The 21563-nt window shown below is 43.5% G+C and overlaps 3 protein-coding genes across 5 annotated transcripts; all 3 read right to left on the reverse strand.

Annotated features, from left to right (window-relative positions):
* Positions 1 to 3356, reverse strand: LOC133901637 (20 kDa chaperonin, chloroplastic-like). Its single transcript, XM_062343055.1, has 5 exons — positions 3052 to 3356; positions 2508 to 2687; positions 2008 to 2163; positions 1139 to 1216; positions 1 to 322 (listed from the first exon to the last, which is right to left on the reverse strand). The coding sequence occupies exons 1-5, from the start codon at positions 3196 to 3198 to the stop codon at positions 152 to 154; spliced, it is 732 nt and encodes a 243-aa protein (XP_062199039.1). The 5' UTR covers positions 3199 to 3356; the 3' UTR covers positions 1 to 151.
* A 740-nt stretch (positions 3357 to 4096) lies between these two features.
* Positions 4097 to 15437, reverse strand: LOC133901228 (uncharacterized). Its single transcript, XM_062342518.1, has 10 exons — positions 13837 to 15437; positions 12750 to 12908; positions 12125 to 12481; positions 11979 to 12042; positions 10867 to 11084; positions 10675 to 10788; positions 10476 to 10581; positions 10180 to 10391; positions 9334 to 9437; positions 4097 to 4666 (listed from the first exon to the last, which is right to left on the reverse strand). Exons 1-10 carry the CDS (start codon positions 15415 to 15417, stop codon positions 4519 to 4521), a joined length of 3063 nt encoding a protein of 1020 aa, XP_062198502.1. The 5' UTR covers positions 15418 to 15437; the 3' UTR covers positions 4097 to 4518.
* Positions 15438 to 19053: 3616 nt separating this feature from the next.
* LOC133901641 (protein TIFY 10c-like) lies at positions 19054 to 21351 on the reverse strand. 3 transcript variants are annotated; one of them, XM_062343072.1, is made up of 6 exons: positions 21025 to 21351; positions 20591 to 20783; positions 20214 to 20404; positions 20064 to 20124; positions 19634 to 19691; positions 19054 to 19518 (listed from the first exon to the last, which is right to left on the reverse strand). In XM_062343072.1, exons 1-5 carry the CDS (start codon positions 21200 to 21202, stop codon positions 19649 to 19651), a joined length of 666 nt encoding a protein of 221 aa, XP_062199056.1. In that variant the 5' UTR covers positions 21203 to 21351; the 3' UTR covers positions 19054 to 19518; positions 19634 to 19648. The 3 variants fall into 3 exon arrangements, with proteins under 3 accessions (XP_062199056.1, XP_062199054.1, XP_062199055.1); XM_062343070.1 differs by lacking the exon at positions 20064 to 20124 and having other exon boundaries at positions 21025 to 21348; XM_062343071.1 differs by lacking the exon at positions 19054 to 19518 and having other exon boundaries at positions 19652 to 19691; positions 20064 to 20404.
* Between the last annotated feature and the right edge of the window lie 212 nt (positions 21352 to 21563).

Raw genomic sequence — 21563 nt, forward strand, 5'->3', positions numbered from 1 at the left:
TCTAAGAAACTCGTCTTATTCCGTATAGCATTTGCACCAAAGTACAGTAGAAGACCTCGACAATTCAAAGATTCCGAACAAGAGCAGCGAAAGATAGGTTTTGGCCTAAATATCAAAATTCCTATTTCACAAGGGCAGCATGCGCTTCGGATTAGGACAGAACAGCCATCACGTCGGATGCCCTGAGCACGATGTACTCGCCGTCCTCACCCTTGAACTCACTTCCTGCATACTTGGTGTACATCACCTTGCTTCCAGGAGCAATCGACAAGGCCTTCCTGCTGCCATCCTCGCCCAAGGGTCCGGGGCCTACGGCTATTACCTGTTCCACGATGTATTAGAGACACGAGAAATGAGCTGGATGCTATAAGAATGTCAGGACTGATTCTGAACGAATCCATGGGGTTGCTGATACACATGTAGTAGTACCAAATGGAAAATGTATACAGTGCATGTTGGGAGTGCAGAAGGATGAAATATAATGTTGTGTGGTTGATCTTTTTCATGTTTTGTGAGGTGGCCAATCTTTAGTTACTCTTAGGCAGCTGCATCAGCTGCATGTTGAACTTTGATGTATTGTTTTTCTCCTAAAAGCTGACTACCGGTGCTGTGCCTAAGATGGTATTTAGTAGTTAAGATCTCACTTTTGTGGCAAACCACAAAAACAGAAGATAAAATAAAGAGTCTTAGGAGACTAAAAACTGCACACACTATGGACATAAGACTACAAATGCAGCATTTCTATAACCCAATTCTGTTCTCCCCTCCTTCCCTTACAGCTTGTAAGAATAACTAAACAATTGAAACTTATAACTTCACCCTTGATAGTTTCTACTCGAACATGCTAAAGGCGCTACTGATGCTCACCAATAAAATTTAAAAAGGGCCAAAATAATTCTGTGAAGTGATGCAACTGTTGTGCAGCTAATGTGTATATAACATGGAAATATAAGCAGTCATAATCAGCAGAATTGAATAAATTACTGCAAACCGTTGTGCACTTGTGCTATATCTATGTCTCAACTGCAATTAGGATATAGTCGCACAAAAAAACTGCAATTAGGATATAAATCTAAATCATTCATAACTCATGTGTAGACTTCTAAGCAAGCATAATATACTAAATTAAAACACTCACAGTTCCAACAGAAGGTTTCTCTTTAGTCGCCTGTGTCAATAGCAAACCGCCAGCAGTTTGTTCTTCAGCCTCAGCAACCTGGTACAAAAGGAAATAATTAAATTCAGTAAGTAAAATGGTATTGAAGATATGCTTGTCACAATTCACACTCAAACAGGAAAGAGCATAGCTGCTGCTTAGCGTGCAATACAATGCAGGTTTCCTCTTGGCTAGAGGGAATCTGCGGAGTTATTGTTCAATTTGATTTTTTGAAGGATAAGCCACGATGGAACACAATGCAAACATGCATTGTCTAATCTGAATCATCAAAGGATAAACTATCACAGGACAACAATCACAATGCATGCATACAGGACTGAAAATGGTGCAAATGTAAGACAAGTGCCAAGGAGATTGGCTCAGAATGGAACAGTGGAGGACTGACTCAAGCTGAAAGGAAGAGTGCTCTGGAGAGTATGGAAAGCACAAAATGAAGGAGTGTCTCAAGCAAGCTATGCTTCTATTGTCCAGACTTGACAAAGTACGTGAAGAAAGAATAAGAATAAACAGAGCATCTGCAAAAGACACCATGGAGCTTTTGGTCTAAGTTGTAACTTTCTTGCTCTGTTGTTAAAGGATGAATATTTTGTCTTCTATGCTTTATTATGCTGAAAAAGGTACAAAAGCACTCTTCTAAGCTTGATATAAATCGTGAGGATTATTTATTAGAGATGCCGCCTTTCACATATGGCCTACACAACTTTTGTGTGAAGTTGCCAAGCTAACTGTTGTATGGGGCAATATTTTCAAAAAATGCTTGCGCGAAATAGGAGTACAGTAACCGATGAGTCAGTATAGTGTCACAATATTATTATTCTTGGTAAACGCACCTTAATGAGAATACGATCATTCAGTGGCTTCAGATCTTTCACACCATCACTTTCGAGAATACCAATGATGTCATCTTCTTTCAAAATGAGATGATTAGTCTCATTGAATTCCAACTCTGTGCCAGCGTATTTAGAGTAGACAACTTGTGCACCAATCTGTAACAGATTATAATTATCACTGACAAATTACTCAATTAGTTCATATAGGACAGTACATCAAACAATACTGGTAATGAGGCCAGGGGGCAAATTGTCTTCAAGAACAGAAAACAATGATTCCGATAATTGAAGAAGATTGGACACAGTACAAAATCTCTCAGGCATGCAAGATATACAGCTACTTTCCTTATCCTTGTACCACGGGTGGCACTCCAGTAAAAGCACTTTTAGGTCATTGGTTATCTTTCATTTTGCTATTTCTAAATGTTCACGTACACAGATATAGAATTGTAAACATGTCTGCCTACACCACATAAACTTAGTTGTGTAAAAGCACATACCGGAACACTAATCTCGATGCTGTTACTTCCAATAGTTCTCCCCTCTCCAGCGGCAACAACTTCCCCTCCTTGTGGTTTCGACTGAACTGACACTGGAAGTAATATCCCTCCATCAGTTTTAGCCTCGGAGGTCTTGATTTTCACAAGTACTCTATCTCCCAATGGTTTTACGGAAGTATACTGCAAATTTCACGCAGATATATTAACACAACTGCAAACTTAAAAAGACAAGAGAATTGTGCAATATATTCTCAGAACTTAAATCTGACACATATAGATGAGCAATAAACGTTTGGTGCCCACAGTGACAAGCAGGTATGCACATGAGATATATAACAGTGTAAACGTTCTTTGCTAAAGCGAAAATGCCTCAAGCTTAAATAGAGTTGAAGTTCCATGAATCATAATAGGAGCATTTTCAGTACCTGCCTAAGGTTTACATAAACCTTGTATTCTTGAATCTTCTATAGGTAAGCTCCACCGAACTAAATACAGCCGACTAAATGCGCCCTGAGACAACAGACCGACAGCAGCAGTTTGTTACCTTGGGCGACACAACCGTGGCGGCCCTCACCACGAGCCCGCGGACCCTCCGCCCCCTCGACGCGGCAAGCGGCGGCGTCAGGCGGAGCCCGTCCAGCGCCTGCTTCGCCACCACCACCCGCGGGCCAGGCAGGTGCACCGACGCCATGGCAGCCGCTGCAAACCACTCCGTGTGCAGTAACGGCAAGCTAGGCTTGCGAAGCAGAGCGGGGCGCACGAGTCACGACACGAGCGCGAGATTGGGAGAGGGGGGAGGGCTTCGAGACGGGGGCTGAGCTGGCGATAAGGGTGGCCTTAGCTTAATAGCTTGTTACCTGCACGCGCCTCGCTGTGATAGTGTGAGACGCGCTTGGATTGTTGCGTTTAGGCGAGGAAGCCGCCGGATTGTTCTGTGATGATCTGAATCATCGGACTTCACCGTCAATTTAAGAGCTGTTGTAATCGACGTTTAAAATTAAATCTCAATTTTATTAAAATTTAATATTTTTCTATTAGTTATATAATATTTTTGGTTTCTTAACTAGCTTAATATTTTTCGATTAACTATACAATATTTTCCGGTTTAAAGTAAAGTCACGTAACTTTAAAGAGGTGAAGAGAGGATGCTGATGCTTTTGTGCTCACGGATTAGTCCCTGGCGATTTTGTGAGGCGAGTGGCTGGCTGACAAGTAGACCTCGCGGCGATTTTTGACCAGTTCTAGCTCTAGACGTTGGCGGGAGATGAGCCGAGGAGAGTGGAGAGATGCATGGGACTATGTGAACGGCCGGAACGAGACGGATGTCCGGTGAATGGTAGTGGCGGCGGCGGACGGAGGAGACGCTTTTGCGGTCACCTACACCGACGGGTGGACCTACGTCATGTGGACCCTTCAGTTGGGCACGGCGCATCCACTCCTTGAGATCCGTGACACGCCTCTGGATATCATTTAACCATTAAATGAAACTTGAGCTGCTCGAACGAACCGAGTCAAAAGAAAACGTAGCCAATGCACTTCAGTACAACAAAATCTACTGAGTCAGTTATAAACAGTCACGCATAGATGGTAAAAAAACTTCCCGTACAGGAATCCAAATCCACAATCGTTGAAAATCCTGACTTACAAGCAGTTCTCGTACAAGTAGATTGCCATTCATCGACGAATGATGTCAACATGCACTCGCATGCATAACGATACAAGAGGTTTACTCGCATGTCGTTCACAACGACGTGCACGGTATCGCCGGTGTCACGTAATAGCTTGGCTGAGGAATTTACTCCTATCATCCAGCATCTCCACGGGTCTGCTAACACTGTATGCACATCCTGGTTCCACATCACAAATTCTAGGCTTCAGAGAGGGAAACCTATAATGCTTCCCCTCCAGTTCTGCAATCCTTGGAGGTTAACTTGGGCGTTCATCCCTTCAATCAGATGATCTCCAAACAGCAGTTTGAGATCGGACCAAGATATTGGAGTAATGGATCTCACTACGTATTTAACAATTGAGACAGCATAGCATCTACGCTCTCAGGGCCGTCATTGTTTACACTGGGGATTATGTGCTCTGGAGATATGAACCTGACAAATTCTTGGAGTTCCGTGAAGCTGCTATGTTCACTGTAGGGCACTTCATATCTGTAGACAACGAAATGGTCGATGAAACTTTAACACAAACACACAGTAATCTATTATCTGGCATACATGCTATGACAGTAATCAACTTACAAGAGTTTTTAGTAAACATCAACCTCTTTTTATCAAATAATCAGGAGAGCTACGTATCATTTTATTAAAATAGAAAATAGCCGAACCAAGTACAAATCCTCAAGGGGAGCCCCTTGAAGCAAGACAGAAAGTGGTAGGAGAGGTTAAGCTACTCATGGTGCGCTACAGAATCCAAAAGAAACAACAGCTGAGGCCTCTATCATGCGTCCTAATCTTGCCACAAGCCACCTAGCCTCTTTGCCCACACCATAATCCACAGTCGTGCCTCATTTGAGATCTCTTGCAGGACTGTTCCAACACAAGATGAGGCACCCTCAAACACACAATTGTTATGGTGCTTCCACAGCCACCATGCGCCTAGGATGATGAGAGAGTTGAGCCCTCTGCGTCTTTCTTTTCCTGCCCTTCGATGTATTTGGCACCACCAGTCCACAAAAAACGTCATCTGTATCGGATAGTGCAAGCTGTTGGAGACCGACTTTGCTAAGGAGCCTGAACCACAAGTCTCACGCAAAAGCACAGGAACAGAGAATATGTTGAATGGTTTCGTCCTCTTGATCACAAAGTGGACATCTTGCCAGATGCGGCATTCCTCTCCGAGCTAGACGATCGGCCGTCCAACATCAATTAAGCACTGCCAACCATAAGAAGATTTTGCATCGTCTCGACGTCCAAGTTTTCCATAGTCTCTTCCAAGGCTTGAAACGAGTATTGCCGGTAAAGAAAGAGAGGTAGGCCAACTTTATGGAGAACTAACTAGAAACCGAGTGTTGCCAGACATGTAGGTCAAGTTCTCCCGACGTAAGCTCAATGTATTGGAGAGTATCCCAAATTTGGAGGTACTAAACCAGGGCCGCTGTTGAAAGGCCCCCCTTGATGTCACGCACCCAGTGACAGTCTAGCAGAGCCTCACGGACGGAATGCTGGTTTTGTGCTTGCCAAGGTACGAAGTCGACAAGATCCGGAGCCAAGTCCTTAAGTGACTTGCCATGCAACCACCTGTCAACCCAAAAGGAGGTGGAAGAACTGTCACCTACTAGGGAGGTGACCGAGATTGCAAACATGATGTTGGAGTTTGCATGAACATGCATATCAAGCCCTGCCCATGGCCGGTTTGGATCCGTCTTCCGAAACCATAACCAACACATCTGTAAGGCCCATCCCAAAGCTTGTAGATCATGTATTCCCAAGCCGCCCAGCTCTAGTGGTCGACATACCTTTTGCTAAGCAACTGCACAATTCCCTCCATTGGCTTCTTTGCGGCCTTTCCAGAGAAAATTATACCTTATCTTGTCGATGACCTTGATGGCCCATTTGGGAATATCCAAAGCAATGAGATGATAGATAGGGATCACTGTGAGGACCGCCTCAATAAGAATTGCACAGCCTACCTTCGTCATCAACCCCACCTTCCAGCCGAGCATGCAGTCCACTATCCTGTCTAGTCCACTATCTTGTCCAACAGAGGGAGGATATCATCCTTTGAAAGCTTCTTGATAGCAAGAGGGAATCCCAAATATATGCATGGGAACAAAGAGATTTCACAAGGAACTGTTGCTTGTACTTCCTCAATATCTTGTTGTTGGCATTGAATCGGCACAACAGAGCACTTCTGAACATTGGTCCTCAACCCCAATGCGTCACCAAAACGCTCCAAGATGCTCATGATCAAGCCAAGCTCATCTCTGTGACCTTAGAAAAAGAACCACATCATCCGCATAAAGTGAAACGCAATGACGAAGAGGTCGCGAGGCAAGGGGGAGCATGAGGTAGTCCTCACAGGCTTTGACGATTAGGGCATTCAGCACATCCATGACGATAATGAAGACCATTGGGGATAGCGGGTCTCCCTACCGAAGTCCCCTACGGTGGTAGATGACCTCATCGGGCTCCCCATTCATCAAAACTCTAGAGCTTGACATAGATAGAAGAGAGCATAGGAGCTTCCTCCAATGGCTACCAAAACCCACATGGAAGAGGACCTCTAGAAGAAAAGGCCAAAATACGGAATCAAAAGCCTTTGAAAAATCCAGGTTGAGAGTCCTGGGCTTCTTTTGTCGGTGCAAAAACTTCGCTATCTCTTGAACAAGCAAAAAGTTATCGTTGATGCACCGATCGCGTACAATGCACTTTGGTTGGCGGAAACAATTCCACCCAACCGAGGCGCAAGCCGGTTTGCCATTATCTTCACGACAAGTTTGGCGAAACTGTGTATTAAGCTTATTGACCTGTAATCCTTGACTCTGATAGCATCAGTAGATTTCAGTATCAAAATCAGCAGCGTGGAGTTAAGCAACCCCATCTTACATTCGTCTCCAAACTGCAACACTTGTAGAGCCTCGAGCAGATCCATTTTAATGGTTTCCCAGCAGCAGCGGTAAAACCTTCCAGTGAAGCCATCAGGCCCTGGAGCTTTGTCGGGAGGGAGTTGTTTCACCATATACCAAACCTCCTCCTCAGTGAACGGTAGGTCCAGTGAGGACAGATCATGATTCAGCTGATAAAAGGCTCCAAGGTCAAGTGTCCTCGACCAAGGCATAGCCGTACCGAGTAAACCATTGAAAAACTGAAACCGCTTGGTGCTTATCATCCTGGGAGGTGAGAAGGTGATCCTCAACTTGCAACTTTGCAATGAAGTTTTTACGCTTTCGATAGCGAGCATGTAGGTGAAAGAAACTTGTGTTGGTGTCTCCCTCCTTTAGCCAACTGATGCAAGAGTGTAGCAGAGCAATATTACACTCGAGGGACGCCAAACCAAGGCAATGAAGCTTCAGTTTGCAACGCAACCAGTCCTCGTCCTCCAAGAGCGCACGACTGTCCTGAGCAATCTCCAATCTGTGGAGAATCTCCTTGGCAAGTTAAAGTTGCAATTTCACATGCCTAATCTGTTTCTGACCCCAGGCTTGAAGCGTCTTTGACAAACGCTTGAACTTGATTGACAGGCGTTGTAGGGGGCAGGAGACATCCACCGGCGCTGCCCAAGATGCGATCATAGTCTCCTAGAATCCTTCCAATTGAGGCTGGAAACTCTCGAAGTGAAATCTCCGCTTTCCTTGGATATTTTCTTTGAGACCTAACCATAAAGGGCAGTGGTCCGAAGCTACTGAAGCCATACTTTGCAGGAGGCTGTCCGGGAAAATAAGCTCCCAATCCACTGTGCAGAACGCACGGTCAAGTCGCACTAGAGTAGGCGTCTCCCGCTCGTTGGACCATGTATACCACCGGCTAAGTAAGGCAAGCTCCTTGAGTTTCAACTCATCGAGAAGACATTGGAATCAACCCATCAAAGCTCGGTTTAGATTAGCATTTTTTTTATCTTCAACTTGGTAAATCAAGTTGAAGTCTCCCCCAATCAACCATGGTCCAGCACAAGCCACTCAGATGTCTCGCAACTCCTGCATGAAGAGGCCTTTTTTGCTGTCACAAGAAGGCCCGTATACGCCTATGAACCACCAATCTGGGTCGTCATTGCCAGTGAAGAGAACGGAGACAAAGAAGGTGTTTACCATTGTACTCACCGCCCGGCAAACAGCCCCCTTCCAAGCTACAAAGACACCACCGTGAGTACCATCGATCGAGAGGAACTCAAACTGGTTGAACTCAGACCCCAATAATGAAAGGATTACGTGGTGAGTGAGCTGCTGCAACTTAGTCTCTTGAAAGCATATGATGTCCGGCCCAGCAGACTCGACCATGTCCCGAACAGAGCTTTGACGTGCGGGCTTATTGAGCCCCGCACATTCCACACCCAGATATTCGACGACATCATTGACAACAAGAGATAACGACATAGCACCAACAACTGCACACTGTCAACATATGGCGGTGGCAAGATCTGTTGTCATCCTCCTATCCTCATCCGGCACAGCCCAGCCAAAAAGGGCGGCCAGAGCCTCCAGGTGAGAACGACTGAAGGGGTTCTGGAAAAGTTAGGCATAAGAGTCTAGAGCTTCTTGATTTGCATGTTCTTATTCTCCCAGTACACCTAGGCAGCGCATTATTCTAGTGGAGGCTTGGTGCTTCAAGGACGCGGGGTTTCTTCTAGTAGCCACGCGTGTGCTGCGCAGAGGAATGAAATCCGGCGGTAGCATGTTTAACCTCTGAAATATTGAAGTAAAAATGTACTTCATGTTTAACTAGGATGCATGCTGATGCCTATGGTTGTAAATGTAACGTCATGTCCGATTTTCTAAAGTTAACCCTTTAACGCAATAACTGAAGAAGGAAAATGAACTTAAGCTCTTTTTTGGGACAAATATAGAAGTGAGATAATAAGTTGAAGAGCATAGCTCAGTCAGTTAGGGTCCTTGTGGTGGAACCTGCCCACGGGTGCTCACATTTATAAAATAGCTATATATATCATTGATGTCCTTTTGATATAGAGGCCGGAAGTTGTACCTCATCTTTAAAAAAAGTTGAAGAGTAGGTACACTCTACTCTAGGAAAAAAAGTGTGAATACTAAACAAAATACTTCTGTTAGTATTTCTTTAGGTTTTCAGGACAAACATGAAGACTATTAGTTAAACACTTCCAAGATAGATTAACAAAAGAAAAAAGGAACAATTCCAGGATGTACCTGATGATTGATCCTTGTTGCCACCTTTTGCCTGGCGTCCTCTTCCTCCCTTTACCAAATGCCCAACCAGTAGGACAAAATGCCACTATGAGGTCAAACCGGCCCTGAAAGTAAAGTAATATCAGAAAATAAGAAAAAAATAACAGCCTTAGAAACAAAAGGAAAAATTGCACTAAGATCTGGTCTCTCGATGGGTGGCAACTGGTTGGAGTTTCGAACAATAAAGTTAGAAGCTTTAGCCAATGCACTCAAAAGAAAAGCTAAGCATAATGGAAGTAGTATAGAAATTTGTATGAGTCCTGAATCTATATGGTTAAGGAACCAGAATATAATTTCAAGCTCACCTTTTTAGTTTATTTTTTTCTAACTGGATTAGGTCATAGCAACATTTAGATATGAGCATCCATGAACAGTGATAAAGGTTTTGGATGTCATCTTCATAACAGCCATATATACTGTGCATGAATTGCAACTTGTATAATGACCAGTTAGAGTTATAGGCCTGCGGACAATATATTTGGGACTGAGCAACCAGCATACTCAGTACCTCCAGTACACCTGGTATGCTGGAAATGGCTGGCAGGAACACCAGAAAATGACTAATAATTAATAGAGATGATTCAAATACTCATGAGTCATGAATTGGTTTGAGATGCTAAAGCTGATGGGACTATGGGAGTGCTCCATCAGGAATTTCTGCAGTTAGTTGAAAGTTTTAACTAAATCCTAAGGATTTTCCCCCCAAATTCACCCGGTCTCTCCGCCCACACACGAAAAAAGAAAAAACTCAAAACAGGCCCTTAAGGAAAGATACATGCTGTCATAGGAGAGAATACTTCGCCTTACAGCATATTGGTTGCATAAAAATTTCATCCGCTTGAAGCTTGCTAGAGTCCACATGGGGACAACATGTATATGACTTTCTGCTTCATTGGCTGTAAACCAGTGCATGATTTCCTGAGGAAGCTCTAAGTGTTTCAATATTTGCAACTTTGCAGCTCCAACATATATTTTCTTATGAAGCAGACGAGCAACCTCCATAAACAGTCTTTCTTTCCCTGCGTACAGTAACAAATCATAAATCATGATGCCTGACTAAGGGAAACACTGAAATATCCAAAATAGCAAAGATGAGACAATACCAATTGTGTAGCTGCCAATCAAAAACAATGTTTTTGGATTGAATGCCTCTGCTTGGATGGCCTCGATGACAAATTGTATAACAATCTCTTGACTTGGGAAGTCATACTGCAAAACAATTTTATTCATGGCAGATTAGCCATGTCCAAAATTCGACTCTGAACTTTAGAGAAGTTGTAATATTTCTAGGAAAGGGCATACTCGTGGATTGCAGTAGGTTGTGTCAAGTATTAGAGTGTGGATATGAGAAGACTGCAAAACAGGATTGTTGGCCATCTCAGAAGAAAACCGAAAGTCTCCAGTGTGCAAAACAGCCTAAAATGAAGTGAAGAAAAATAACATTTTGAATAGTTGTGCCAGGTAGATGAGAGAGCATCTCAGGACAACACTTACTTTACCGTTCGGAGGCTCAAAGAGAATAATGATTGATCCGGGGCAATGGTTGGCATCAAAACATGTCAAATTAACTCCTGCAATAGTAATCTTTTCGTTCAGTGACAATACATGCAGTCTATCCCATGGGATACCAATCTTATGATGCACAAGACTTGCTGTAATTGATGAACAGTATATCTTCCCGTGACAAAAGCTTCTAGTCAAGCCTTGGTAATCTGATGACAACAAAGAAATCTGTGTTAGACACGGAACACAAAAAAGAGCTGCCTAGCACCATTGAAGAAAAAGCACCCATCTCATTAAACAAATACAATCAGTGATAGTGAGGACAACCAAAGACAATAAAAGGTATGTGCCAGTATAAAAGGTCAAAGTTAATAATTCAATAGCAACTCAGGTCGATAAAACACCTCTTAGATTAGCCTGGATGTTAGCACCCATTTGCTCCATAAGAGGCTGTTGGCGATTCCTTTTGCATGTGCGATTCCAAGTTCCGAATCACAAATGAAACTGGTAAACTAAGCCCCGCGTCTTGTTAATTGTTGCCTAGAATGCATCATTATACGTTTTTACATAAATTTGAAAGCAGTGTACAGTTTCCATCACTGCCACTGCTTAAGCACCAACAGCAGCAAAACACAAAACACTCCATAAATGTATGTTGATCCAAATAGTGCAGAACAGGTGCAACAAGGTCAGACCAAATGAATGTTCACACTGATGTTATAATGCCATACGGGATACGGCCAACAGTTACCCATTTACAAAACAGGATGAGGAGATAGTATTTCTGCTAGATAGCAGCAAACTATATTTAAGAAGCATTATGGGTTGAGAATTTTCATTACACCGAACTCAGAATTTTAATTTGATTAAATGAAGTACTCGACAGGAAGCTCTTATACTTGCTCAAGGTTTGATGACAACTCTTTCTGGATAAACATGCCAAAAGGACTAGTACAGAACACAAAACAGAAGTACAAAAACATTTATGATAAACCTTCTTTCAAACAGAGAAAACATGTATTCAGGAAGTTAGCCAATACTTAGATAACTTTCTGTATCAGTTGGCACTTGACACAGTTGGACAACAAAGTACTTGTACTTACGGTCTATGTGGAAATGTGTGAGAAACCAGTGGCAACAGTCGCCTCTTAAGTAGCGAAATGCATCCTGCAGCAACATATTAAGTTACGGAACATGCTGACATATGAAGGATAAACATTCCCTTCACTTGTGGAAAGAGATATCATACCACTCGAAACGGGGTCCCCGGGATGCAACACCAAAGAGGCATATCTTTTACCTTTCCTTTACCAGCATGAGTTCTTTTTGTGGTTATTTTAGCACTAGAATTTCTCTGCTCATTCAGATTAGAAGGCTTGTTGACTTTGCAGAACGTTCCTTGTCTTTGATCAGATGAAGACCATCGAAAGTATTCCGTAATTAACTTATTCCCATTCATTGGAAGTTTAGTCTTCTTAGTATTTTCTGAATGTAACACATCAGCTTCCATATCATTGGCATGATCATGTTTCTTCCGTAACTCACCTAGAGCATGGGTAATTTTCTTTCTTGGTCCAAGAGAGGTGATCCCCATACCGAGAAGGTCCTGCAGTCCATAGGCAGCAAATGTAAGTTCTTTTACTGAAAATAGAAGAGCCATTGAATCTCGTATACCAACCAACCAGTTCTCTCAAAAACGTAGATTGTTGAAAGAGGTAGGCCCTCAACAAGAACAAGCAAGAATGGCATGAAGCGTATGCAGAGAGAGAAAAAGAATCCAATTTACAAGAGATAGGTCCCATAACTTAAGAAATTATGTGTGTATGCTCTACACTTAAAAGATAAACTTCATCTAAAAATACTACAGAAAGTACCTCTTCCGTGAGCCACTGCAAGGTCTCCCAGTCAACTTCTTCTCTGACAAAAACTTCCTCATACTTGGATAACCCAAGTTTCCTTAACCATTCAAGAACACGGCTGTTTTCAACATTTTCTCCAGTGCAGGGTTCTCTTTCATGATTGGAATTGCATTCCTGGAACAGAGGTAACTCAAACATATGAATATCTTATAATATGTTGATTTTTTTACACCTCTCAATTGGGTACAGCTGTAGTATCTGAATATATGCACACACACACACCAACCACCCCACCCCCCTCCCACCCCCGCACACACTCTCACACCCATGCACACACACCAGACCTACACACTACACACAGTTTAGGCAACCGCGTCCCTAGTAAGATCGACGGAACCATCCAAGGCTCCACAAGCGACGGGCACGTCGCATTCCCATTGTGGCATCACGTGTGAGAGGCAACGATTTTTATTTTTGGGGGCATGCCCTAGTGAGACACGAGGGTTGAGCCTGGGGCTTGAACGCTCGTGGGTAGGGAAGGATCGACCGTTCCTACCACTGGGCTATCAGCCTGTTCTCATAATATGTTGATTTGATAGTAAAGAGAAACAACTACTAGGGATGCTATATGAATATCACATTTTCTCTGTATCCACACTCCAGGAACTTCATCAGTGGTTGATGTTACTCGGTAACCAGTAACTAGATAATAACAAGAATGTCTTCACTAACGATTGAGGTAATTCAAATAAAAAAGGCCCATTGCTCCAGTTGAGTCTTATATAATATATTTTCATGTTATTATGATAGGGAAGCCTGCATATTGTGGACACCATTCCACTCCACAATAAATACATTATCAGTAAGATATACTCTTTATAATCCCAGATAGGCAGGTAACGATGTACAACAGCAAATCATTGTGACAAAGATTAACACTCAGAAAACAAGCATACTAACAAGACCATCAAACAGAGGATTAACAGAAGAACAATGGTACCTTAAAGCTTCCTAACAGCAGCAACAATTTAACATGAATGTTTAATACAAACACTACACTAGCACAAAAAATGTGTAATTTGAGAATATATTGAAGCATGACCTTAGCAAGTTCATCTTCATCAAGACAATTGTTAGTATGCTGCTGGCGGAGCTCCTCACTCAAATCAGAGATATCCGATCCACATAGAGGGCACTGCACTTGATTATCTGACTCAAACCTCTTGGAATCAAATGTATTCTCTTCAATGGGAGATGCCCTGCAGTCCGAATGACCCTCCATACAACCCTCTATGCACAAGTTTATGAGCTCATTAAGCTGTGTCCCAATCTCAAAATCATCATAGCCATCACCTTCGAAATCATGGATCGTATGTGAATCCACAAGCTTTAATTCAGATGAATTCGAGCTGCAATGCCCCTTAAAAGCCTCAGGTCCACTTGATTTATTTTCCATGGTCTCATTTTCAGGGGTTGCGCAATGTCCTATTGTTACTTTCCTCTCTTGAGAAACCAAGTTGCAGACTCCCGCACCAAGCTCCTGGGCTTCATTGCAATTGCCACCGCCAGAATCATGGTTTGGTTTAGACATTGGAAGCTTTGACTCTAGAGAATCCAAGTGGTTATTCCCGTTATGAAGTGACTGAAGTCCATATCCACAATCAGATAACAGGCTAGCTTCTCTATTCACGTTCCACTCGTTGATGACAGAGCCAAGAATCCGTGAACCAGGTCCTTTTGAATCATTGGAACCTGCAAGTCTAAATTCACAGTTTGCATCTGATTCAAGATGCAATGGCCTAATCAACATTGAGCTGTCACCCCCCTCACGAGCATCAGAGCCACTCAGTTCCTTTCTCATGGTCGGAGGATCAGACTCAGAATTTCCTACCTCCATCATGGCATGCTCCTCAGGAACTGAGGCACAATGCCTGGAGCGAACAGCTTGCGCCTCCTCGCAATGCCCATCTCCCAAATCACATGCTGCACCACGCACTATAACCCTCGATTCCACCGGATTGGGGAAGGAACTGGAACCACCCTTGCAATCCCCATACCCATCCACTACTTTCTTCTCATTACGGTCTAATTTGAAGCCATCAGATCCGGACCTCGAGAGGCCGCAAATCTCTCCACCCACCAGTACCTCGGCATCGGGAACGCCGCCAGTAACCCTTGAACTGGCCGCTAGGGTTTCGGCGCCCGCCGGGGCCGTCGCAGCGACCCTCTTCGCGGGAGCCGTGCCACCGGAGAGGGGACGGTTCTCCTTCCCGGAGGACGAAGAGGGCTTGAGCTTCTTACGTGGGCGGCGGGAGGCGGCGCCGATGCCATTGCAGGGCGTCAAGGGGCGGGCGCGGCTCGCGTGGGGAGGGCTCTGGAAGTCGTCGTCGTCATCGCGGTCTCCGACGAGGGTGAAGGATGTGGCTGTGGCTTTGGGGCGTGAGGCGGAAGGTGCCGGTGGGGAGGGTTTCGCCGAGAGCTTGCGATTCGCCGGCATCTGCTCGTGGAGTCGTGGCCTTGGAAGGGTGGGGGAGAGGCGAAGTGGGGGAAATTTTCGAGGATTTTGAAAGGGGAGTGGAAAAGTGCGCGCGTCTGTCTGTGCGTTGAAACACGAAAGCATTTTTGGGCTTTGAGTATGGGCCGTGGGCCTTTGAGGCCGTGTCAGCGTGTCACCCGTCATCATGGGCTTGACGCTCGAGCGACTTCCACTGAGGCCCATGTAAAGTCTCATGAATTTTGGTAGGATGGACCCATCAATTTTCGGCTTGGTTGTCCATATACACTATTACAGCTTGGCTGAATATAAATGTACGGTTGTAGTTTGATTCGATAAATGTAAGTTCTTTGTATTTATTTATATATGTAGATCTATTTATTAATATTATAAAATTATTTTTATACTAATAAATAATCACAAATTTAACTCTTACAATCGCTCATACAGTCTCAGATTCGATTAATGAGACAAAAATCAGCTCAATCTATCCAAATAAATATAACCAACTAAATATTTTTTTAATAAATATAATTTCATTTAATTTTTTTTTAATATATATATATATATATATGATCCATATAAACAAGACACATACTGACATACAATCACACCCTTATTTTATACTAACATTGTACTCGCGTTTACGCACTACCGTGGACAAGATGGTCGCAGACCAACTCGCTGCATTTCTCAAATCAAGCAAAACAGGATGAAGTCATCAACCAAAAAAAAAAAATGTACCGAGTAATTTATTTTTAAAATAGCGCTGCTTTGTGAACCTAAGACCATCCTAAACGAGTCCTTTTCGTGATACGAAGAGATTCTCTTCCTTCCGTGTTTTAATATTTTTTTTTACACTTGTCGTTATGAATGGATTTCTAAGTTTATTTTTTAAAATAAAATTTTCTTTTTTTCTTTATAATTTTTTTTAAAAAAAACTATCAAAGATAAAATAAATAAAAATGAGAAAGAAAATTTAAAAAATAAAATGAAGAGAATATGATTAATGGTCTAACTGACTCCCTGTGAGACTTCAGACTTTGGTTCACTGCAATAAATAGGATGCGCCGAACCTTCTTCAGCGGCCCCGCGCATCACGAGTCTCACGTGGCAACTAGATATTTCTTTGCATTCGCCGGCTGTAATGAGAGGACAGCCACTTCGGACATCAGATATTTTTGTAGATGATGCAGTTTGTCAACTGTGTGCTTCCATGCGCTCTCAATGGTACGGTGATCCTAACTTGCATGTGCGGAATAGATATGTCCTTTTTCCAAACACCAGTATAAATTGCATGATCATACAATATTTGTTAAAGACTATATATACGAAGTTTGAATATTGACGAAGTCATTATATATATTTTATTATTGATAGAAATGCATATATCTTACTGTTGATAGAAATGTTACCTATTATTAAAAAAAATTCGCTTTTGCAAAACATATCAGAGCAAATATAACGTTTGATCCCTGAATGTTTGATCCCTGATAGCACGGAGTAAACCACTGAGACTAGGCTTGGTTCTCAAATATATAGGTCCTTTTGTCCTAATCAAACTCCTAATGGATATGTTCTTTTGATTAGGAACAACTAGCAAGATAGCCTAGGTTAATAGGGTAGCTAGTCTTGCTAAAATATTTTATCAAATAATCTTTAATTAAAAATTAGTCACTTTAGTTTTTTTATGAGATTAGTGTCATTTAGTTATAAAATGAATAAAATTAGAAGATAAAATAAAAAATATGTTAGTGGAAAATAAAATTATTTATGCTCTAAACTTGTATCCTATACGTATTGATTTGATTCGTATATGTTTTAATCAATTCTCAAAATCGTGCATAAGTTTGTCTACCCAACCAAAATTGAATAGGTTTGACTTGCCTATGTGCTGTGTCTGGCCTGCTGTCTACTTGATGTGATGACCTTGAGTTACACGGTGCTTCTTAATCTATTATCGTAGTAAGAATTTTGAAAAAAATTATTTTTTTATGAATTTTAGCTATTGATTATTTGTTTTACCTGGACTCTTTATTCATGTATTTAATTTTTATAATAATTTGTTTTTTATAAGACTATATTTGATATGTGTCCTTATTTTTTCTATTCTAATCCCAATTTAAATTATTATTAGTGTTATTTTATTTGGACTCTTTATTTAGATGTGTTACTTCCTAAACAGTATGTAAATCAAACTGCTACTCTTCTATATTTTTTAATTCCGAATTTAGGTATTTATTAATTGTATTTGATACAGACTCTTTAGTTTCCTAATTTAGCTATTTATTAATCGTATTTGATATGCTCATAGCAATGAGTAATCTATATCTTTTTTCTGATTAACATGTTAATTTCATGACCTTAAAAAGAACGTGTGGTTCCTTTTTCTTCTTAAATGATAATATATTGTGAGCAGCAAAATTTTGTTTTCTTTTTCTTTTTTGGAAATCCAAGGAAACTTCTGTTATATTCATATTTTAGTTACTGTTAATCTAAATGTCGTAGTTTAGAGACATAGTATACAATCAATAGGCTACGCTGTGTCAAAACATCTGTTTGCAAAATAAAAAACAGACTCCAGAAAATAGATATTATCTATTCTAGAAAGCAGGAGCGTTGGGATTCGAATTACAGACTTTCAGGGCATCAAGTCAGGCAAGGTTCTATTTTCATCTTCACTGTATCTCTTGAGGCCAAAAAAGCGAGGTTAGACTTGCAGTGACCTCCCAAACAAAGTCTCCATATAATTCCAAAAACAATTGCATGCATGTGCTTGGCGTTCTCACAAAGTTAGGCGCCAACGGCGGGTCAGGACTCCTGGCATTTGGCAGGAGTCGCACAGAAACGTCCGACGCCAACCGCAGACCTGCAGGCAGTCTCAGCGTCGTACTGTAGCACGGGAAAGAAACCGTGTTCGGCGCGACCGCGAAGCTTTACCTTTCGCTCCGGCCAGGTCCGCTGGTTTTCTATACCCGAACCGACGCGAGATCGACGGCGAGATCGCCGGACAGACAGAGATGCATGCCGAATCGCCCGTTGTCGCCGAGGAGCAGTGCGCCAAAGGGTCGCGACACGCCGAGGCGTGCAGGGACGGCAACGGCGAGTGGGCGCGCGCGGACGTTTCCTACACGAGCCGTGCCCCCTCGCTTTCACGCACGTCTTTTGCTCGCTTTCCTCCCAGGCTTGTGCTCTGAGCCCGGCCAAACTCGTACGCATCGTGTGCGCTGCCTATTTCCCGGTTCCGCCTCAGATCTTGTGCTGCGGTATGGGTATAATACTGTACAAGAGACGATAAAGTTTGGACCTTGACTGTAGGGAAACAATACAAATCCTCCAAAAAATAGAAAGCCATTTTGCTCTCTGAAACGAGCGCTCCTAGTCTTTCAACAAAGACCGAATCCCTAGAGGTTCTTTTTAGAGAACTTGCTTCCGAAATCAATCACGGACTGCTTGGCTGAAAGCCTGGAACTAGCCTGCCTTCATATTTTTCCCTGTCGCTTATCCAGGGAATCAAGGGAACCATAGTCCCGTTATGGAACTGATTCCTGTGAAATCACTGCAAAATTCATGCATTCCAAACATGGCCTAAGATTACAACGAACTATTTCAAACGACTGGTAATCAGCTCAGAACAGAGAGATACAGGAAAGCTTCAGACGCACTGGTCCTCAAGCTAAAGATGGAAAGAGGACTTACTGCAATACCACAATACATTACATAAATATATCTATGTTCATTCAATTAAACGGACCAAACATGTTCCGCTGAACATACAAATCCGCAACCATGGAGGAGACAGTGTAAATATATAGGAGAAGACAATGAAATAAAACAGTCACATAGAGTTTCAGTGCACTACACACACAATGTTCCATAACATGTCGAGGAAGGCAACCATCCGTTGCAATACAATGCAGTCACAGACCCAAACAGCGAAACTGCTGTGAGCACACAACTCCAGCAGCAAACAATCTTGCGACGAACGAACGGCTGCATGTATGTATCAATGTATGCTAATGGCCAAGAAGAATCACCACCAGCCACGTAATTCCTAACTTCTTACTAGTAAAACTGTGTAACCGACAGTGAATTATTCTTTCCTTAAGCTGAAACTACGAGCACCATCCATGAATCTCTACTGATCTTGTTATCTTTATTTGCTGCCTGGCTCATATCTCCTGCTTAGTTTTCACTTCCTGGCCTAGCCCGAGCCAAGATTTCTCACCGTTCGCTTGCTTGGACGCCTCCACAGAGTTGTTAACTTGATAAGGCGCCTTTGCGATGATCCTGTAATTGACGAGCACGAAAATGTCAGAATGCAAAAAGAACTTGAGGCCACAACAAATTCTGAAAACAATTATTTGGTTTCCGTTCGAGAAAATTCTAAACGCAACTCAGTTACCTGCCCTTTCTCTTCTCAAGGAACCTGTGAAGCGAATTCCTCCTCGCTATCGGCAGGTCTGTTACACAGCAAAAACATTTGTCACCGACACTGCAATATTTCAGATGGAAGCTACTTAGAATTTTGAGCTAACTTCTTGATCTGCATTTTTCGAATACAGTGTAGTTTGCATAACAAAAGTTCATGTATCCTTGAATAAGTTTTTTTTTTCTTTTCGAAAGACCTGGAACTAGTCCAGCTTATGTAATAATAAGAACAGGAGAGTTACAAAACATGCGCCAGCGCAAGTTGGAACCGGTCAGCAGGACAACTGATGCCGGTTTGAGTACTCATAGAGCAGCGATAAAAAGGAACTAGGCTAAGATGCAGTTAAAGTTGGGACAACTAAGCTTGCAAGGTCTATTGCTCATGCCGCGCTCCATGTACGCACTTCATCTTGAATCTCAGAGATGAGCCGATCAGCCGGTTTTTCGCGAGGTTGTGAAACCAATCTGCCACATTGTCAGTTGGCTGTATCCTTGAATAAGTTGCCGATTCGCAGTCTCATGTATGGTAGAACTGCAGAAGGAAGAGGGATTACCGGAGAGACTGTTCTGTGAAGGCGTAGGCAGGTTCTGTGGTGCTGCGCTGCCGCTGGCCTTGTTCACGCCGTCTCCAGTGTGCACGATTTGCAGCAAATCCTTGACCTTGGTGGGCGGGAAGTTGTCAAAGACGACCACTTTCCCACCGTAGAAGATGGTCAATTGCTGCGTCTCGTCTCCGACTACCTCCCTAGAAGAATCAAAAGTTGATACCAAAATCACTACCAAATTCCCTTTGACAAAAATAGTCCGATTGTATTTGTGAACATTAGTAACAATAAAGTTGTTCTTTCTTGTTGGGTGAACTGAACAGGGCCACTTGCTTTCTTCAGTTTACAAGTGTACGCCTGTACGGGCGGTTACGGATTTTATTTACCTTGGTTGTTCGCCGTTCTGTTGAGCGGTCGGGGCCACGAGTACATGCGGCTCCGTGGTGGCTTTCTCCAGGGATAGCTCGACAGAGTCTGAAGGGCGCGGCTCGGCCGTGGTCTTTGCGGCGTCGTTTGGCTCCTCGGCCGGCGAGTCGAGCGATGACAGCAGGTTCATGGTGGTCGGCGGCCGGAAAACTCCTGCAAAGACGGGTGGATACCTCTGATAAGCAAAACAGTGTTGCCGATTGCTCTGTTCCGTCATGTGTTTGTGGAACAGATTTTTCTTTGAGCTGCCGGCGCTTCGCTAGTAAGAGTACTAGTGCTCACTGAAACTAGCTTATGTGATGTACTGGGTTTTAAACCATAAGCCAAAATGAATGGCACGCATAAGGAGAGGATTGCATGGAAGAGTTAAACCATGAGAATAGCGTCGCCTCACCTGCTGAAGCCGGCGGTGCCACGCCAAGGCCGAGGCCCTGCAGGCCGCACTTCTTCTCCTTGAGGTACTGGCTCAGCAAGCTGCATGTGACGGCGAAGCTGGACTTCTCCCTCGCCGCCGCCGCCGCCGCCGCACGTCCAGCCATGGCAGCGCCGTGCTCCTCCCCCTCCCTTCCCATCCGATTCAACTCCCCAGCTCACCAGAAACAATGGCCAAAGGCGTCTCTCACTGACTCCCTCCAACTCCAAGTCCAAGCCTTTGCCCTTCCTCGGCTTACCCTCGCGTAGTTTTCCTCCCCTCGCGAATGGCCTTTGCCCTTTAATAGCGCGTGCCAAGCAAACGGCGAGTGGGACGAGGCGTGGTGGGGCAACAACAAGAGCAGCCGGGCGGGGGCGGGGGCGGGGGCGGAGGGGCGGAGGCTCGCATGAAACACGTGAGGAAACGGGCGGTCCCCGGGACGGGGGAGAGCGACGGGACCGGACGGCCGGGGCCGCGCGGGTCGTCTACGCTACGTCCGTGACGGCCCCTATCGGGCAAAA

The sequence above is a fragment of the Phragmites australis genome, chromosome 20 (genome assembly GCF_958298935.1).
Source record: "Phragmites australis chromosome 20, lpPhrAust1.1, whole genome shotgun sequence".
Classification (NCBI taxonomy): Eukaryota; Viridiplantae; Streptophyta; class Magnoliopsida; order Poales; family Poaceae; genus Phragmites; species Phragmites australis.

Bases quoted from the DNA above. Each gene is read 5' to 3' on its own strand.
- LOC133901641 (XM_062343070.1), bottom strand. From the start codon at position 21,202: ATGGGAAGGGAGGGGGAGGAGCACGGCGCTGCCATGGCTGGACGTGCG. The intron at 20,405-20,590 runs GTAAATAAAATC...TGATTCTTCTAG, and splicing joins CAGAACGGCGAACAACCAAG to GGAGGTAGTCGGAGACGAGA. The intron at 19,692-20,213 runs GTAATCCCTCTT...GCTGTGTAACAG, and splicing joins TTCACAGAACAGTCTCTCCG to ACCTGCCGATAGCGAGGAGG.
- LOC133901637 (XM_062343055.1), bottom strand. From the start codon at position 3,198: ATGGCGTCGGTGCACCTGCCTGGCCCGCGGGTGGTGGTGGCGAAGCAG. The intron at 2,164-2,507 runs GTATGTGCTTTT...AATCTGTTACAG, and splicing joins GCATCGAGATTAGTGTTCCG to ATTGGTGCACAAGTTGTCTA. The intron at 323-1,138 runs GTGAGTGTTTTA...ATCGTGGAACAG, and splicing joins AGAAACCTTCTGTTGGAACT to GTAATAGCCGTAGGCCCCGG.
- LOC133901228 (XM_062342518.1), bottom strand. From the start codon at position 15,417: ATGATGACGGGTGACACGCTGACACGGCCTCAAAGGCCCACGGCCCAT. The intron at 10,789-10,866 runs GTAAGTGTTGTC...ACTTCATTTTAG, and splicing joins TTGAGCCTCCGAACGGTAAA to GCTGTTTTGCACACTGGAGA. The intron at 4,667-9,333 runs GTACATCCTGGA...CGTTGTCTACAG, and splicing joins CAACAAGGATCAATCATCAG to ATATGAAGTGCCCTACAGTG.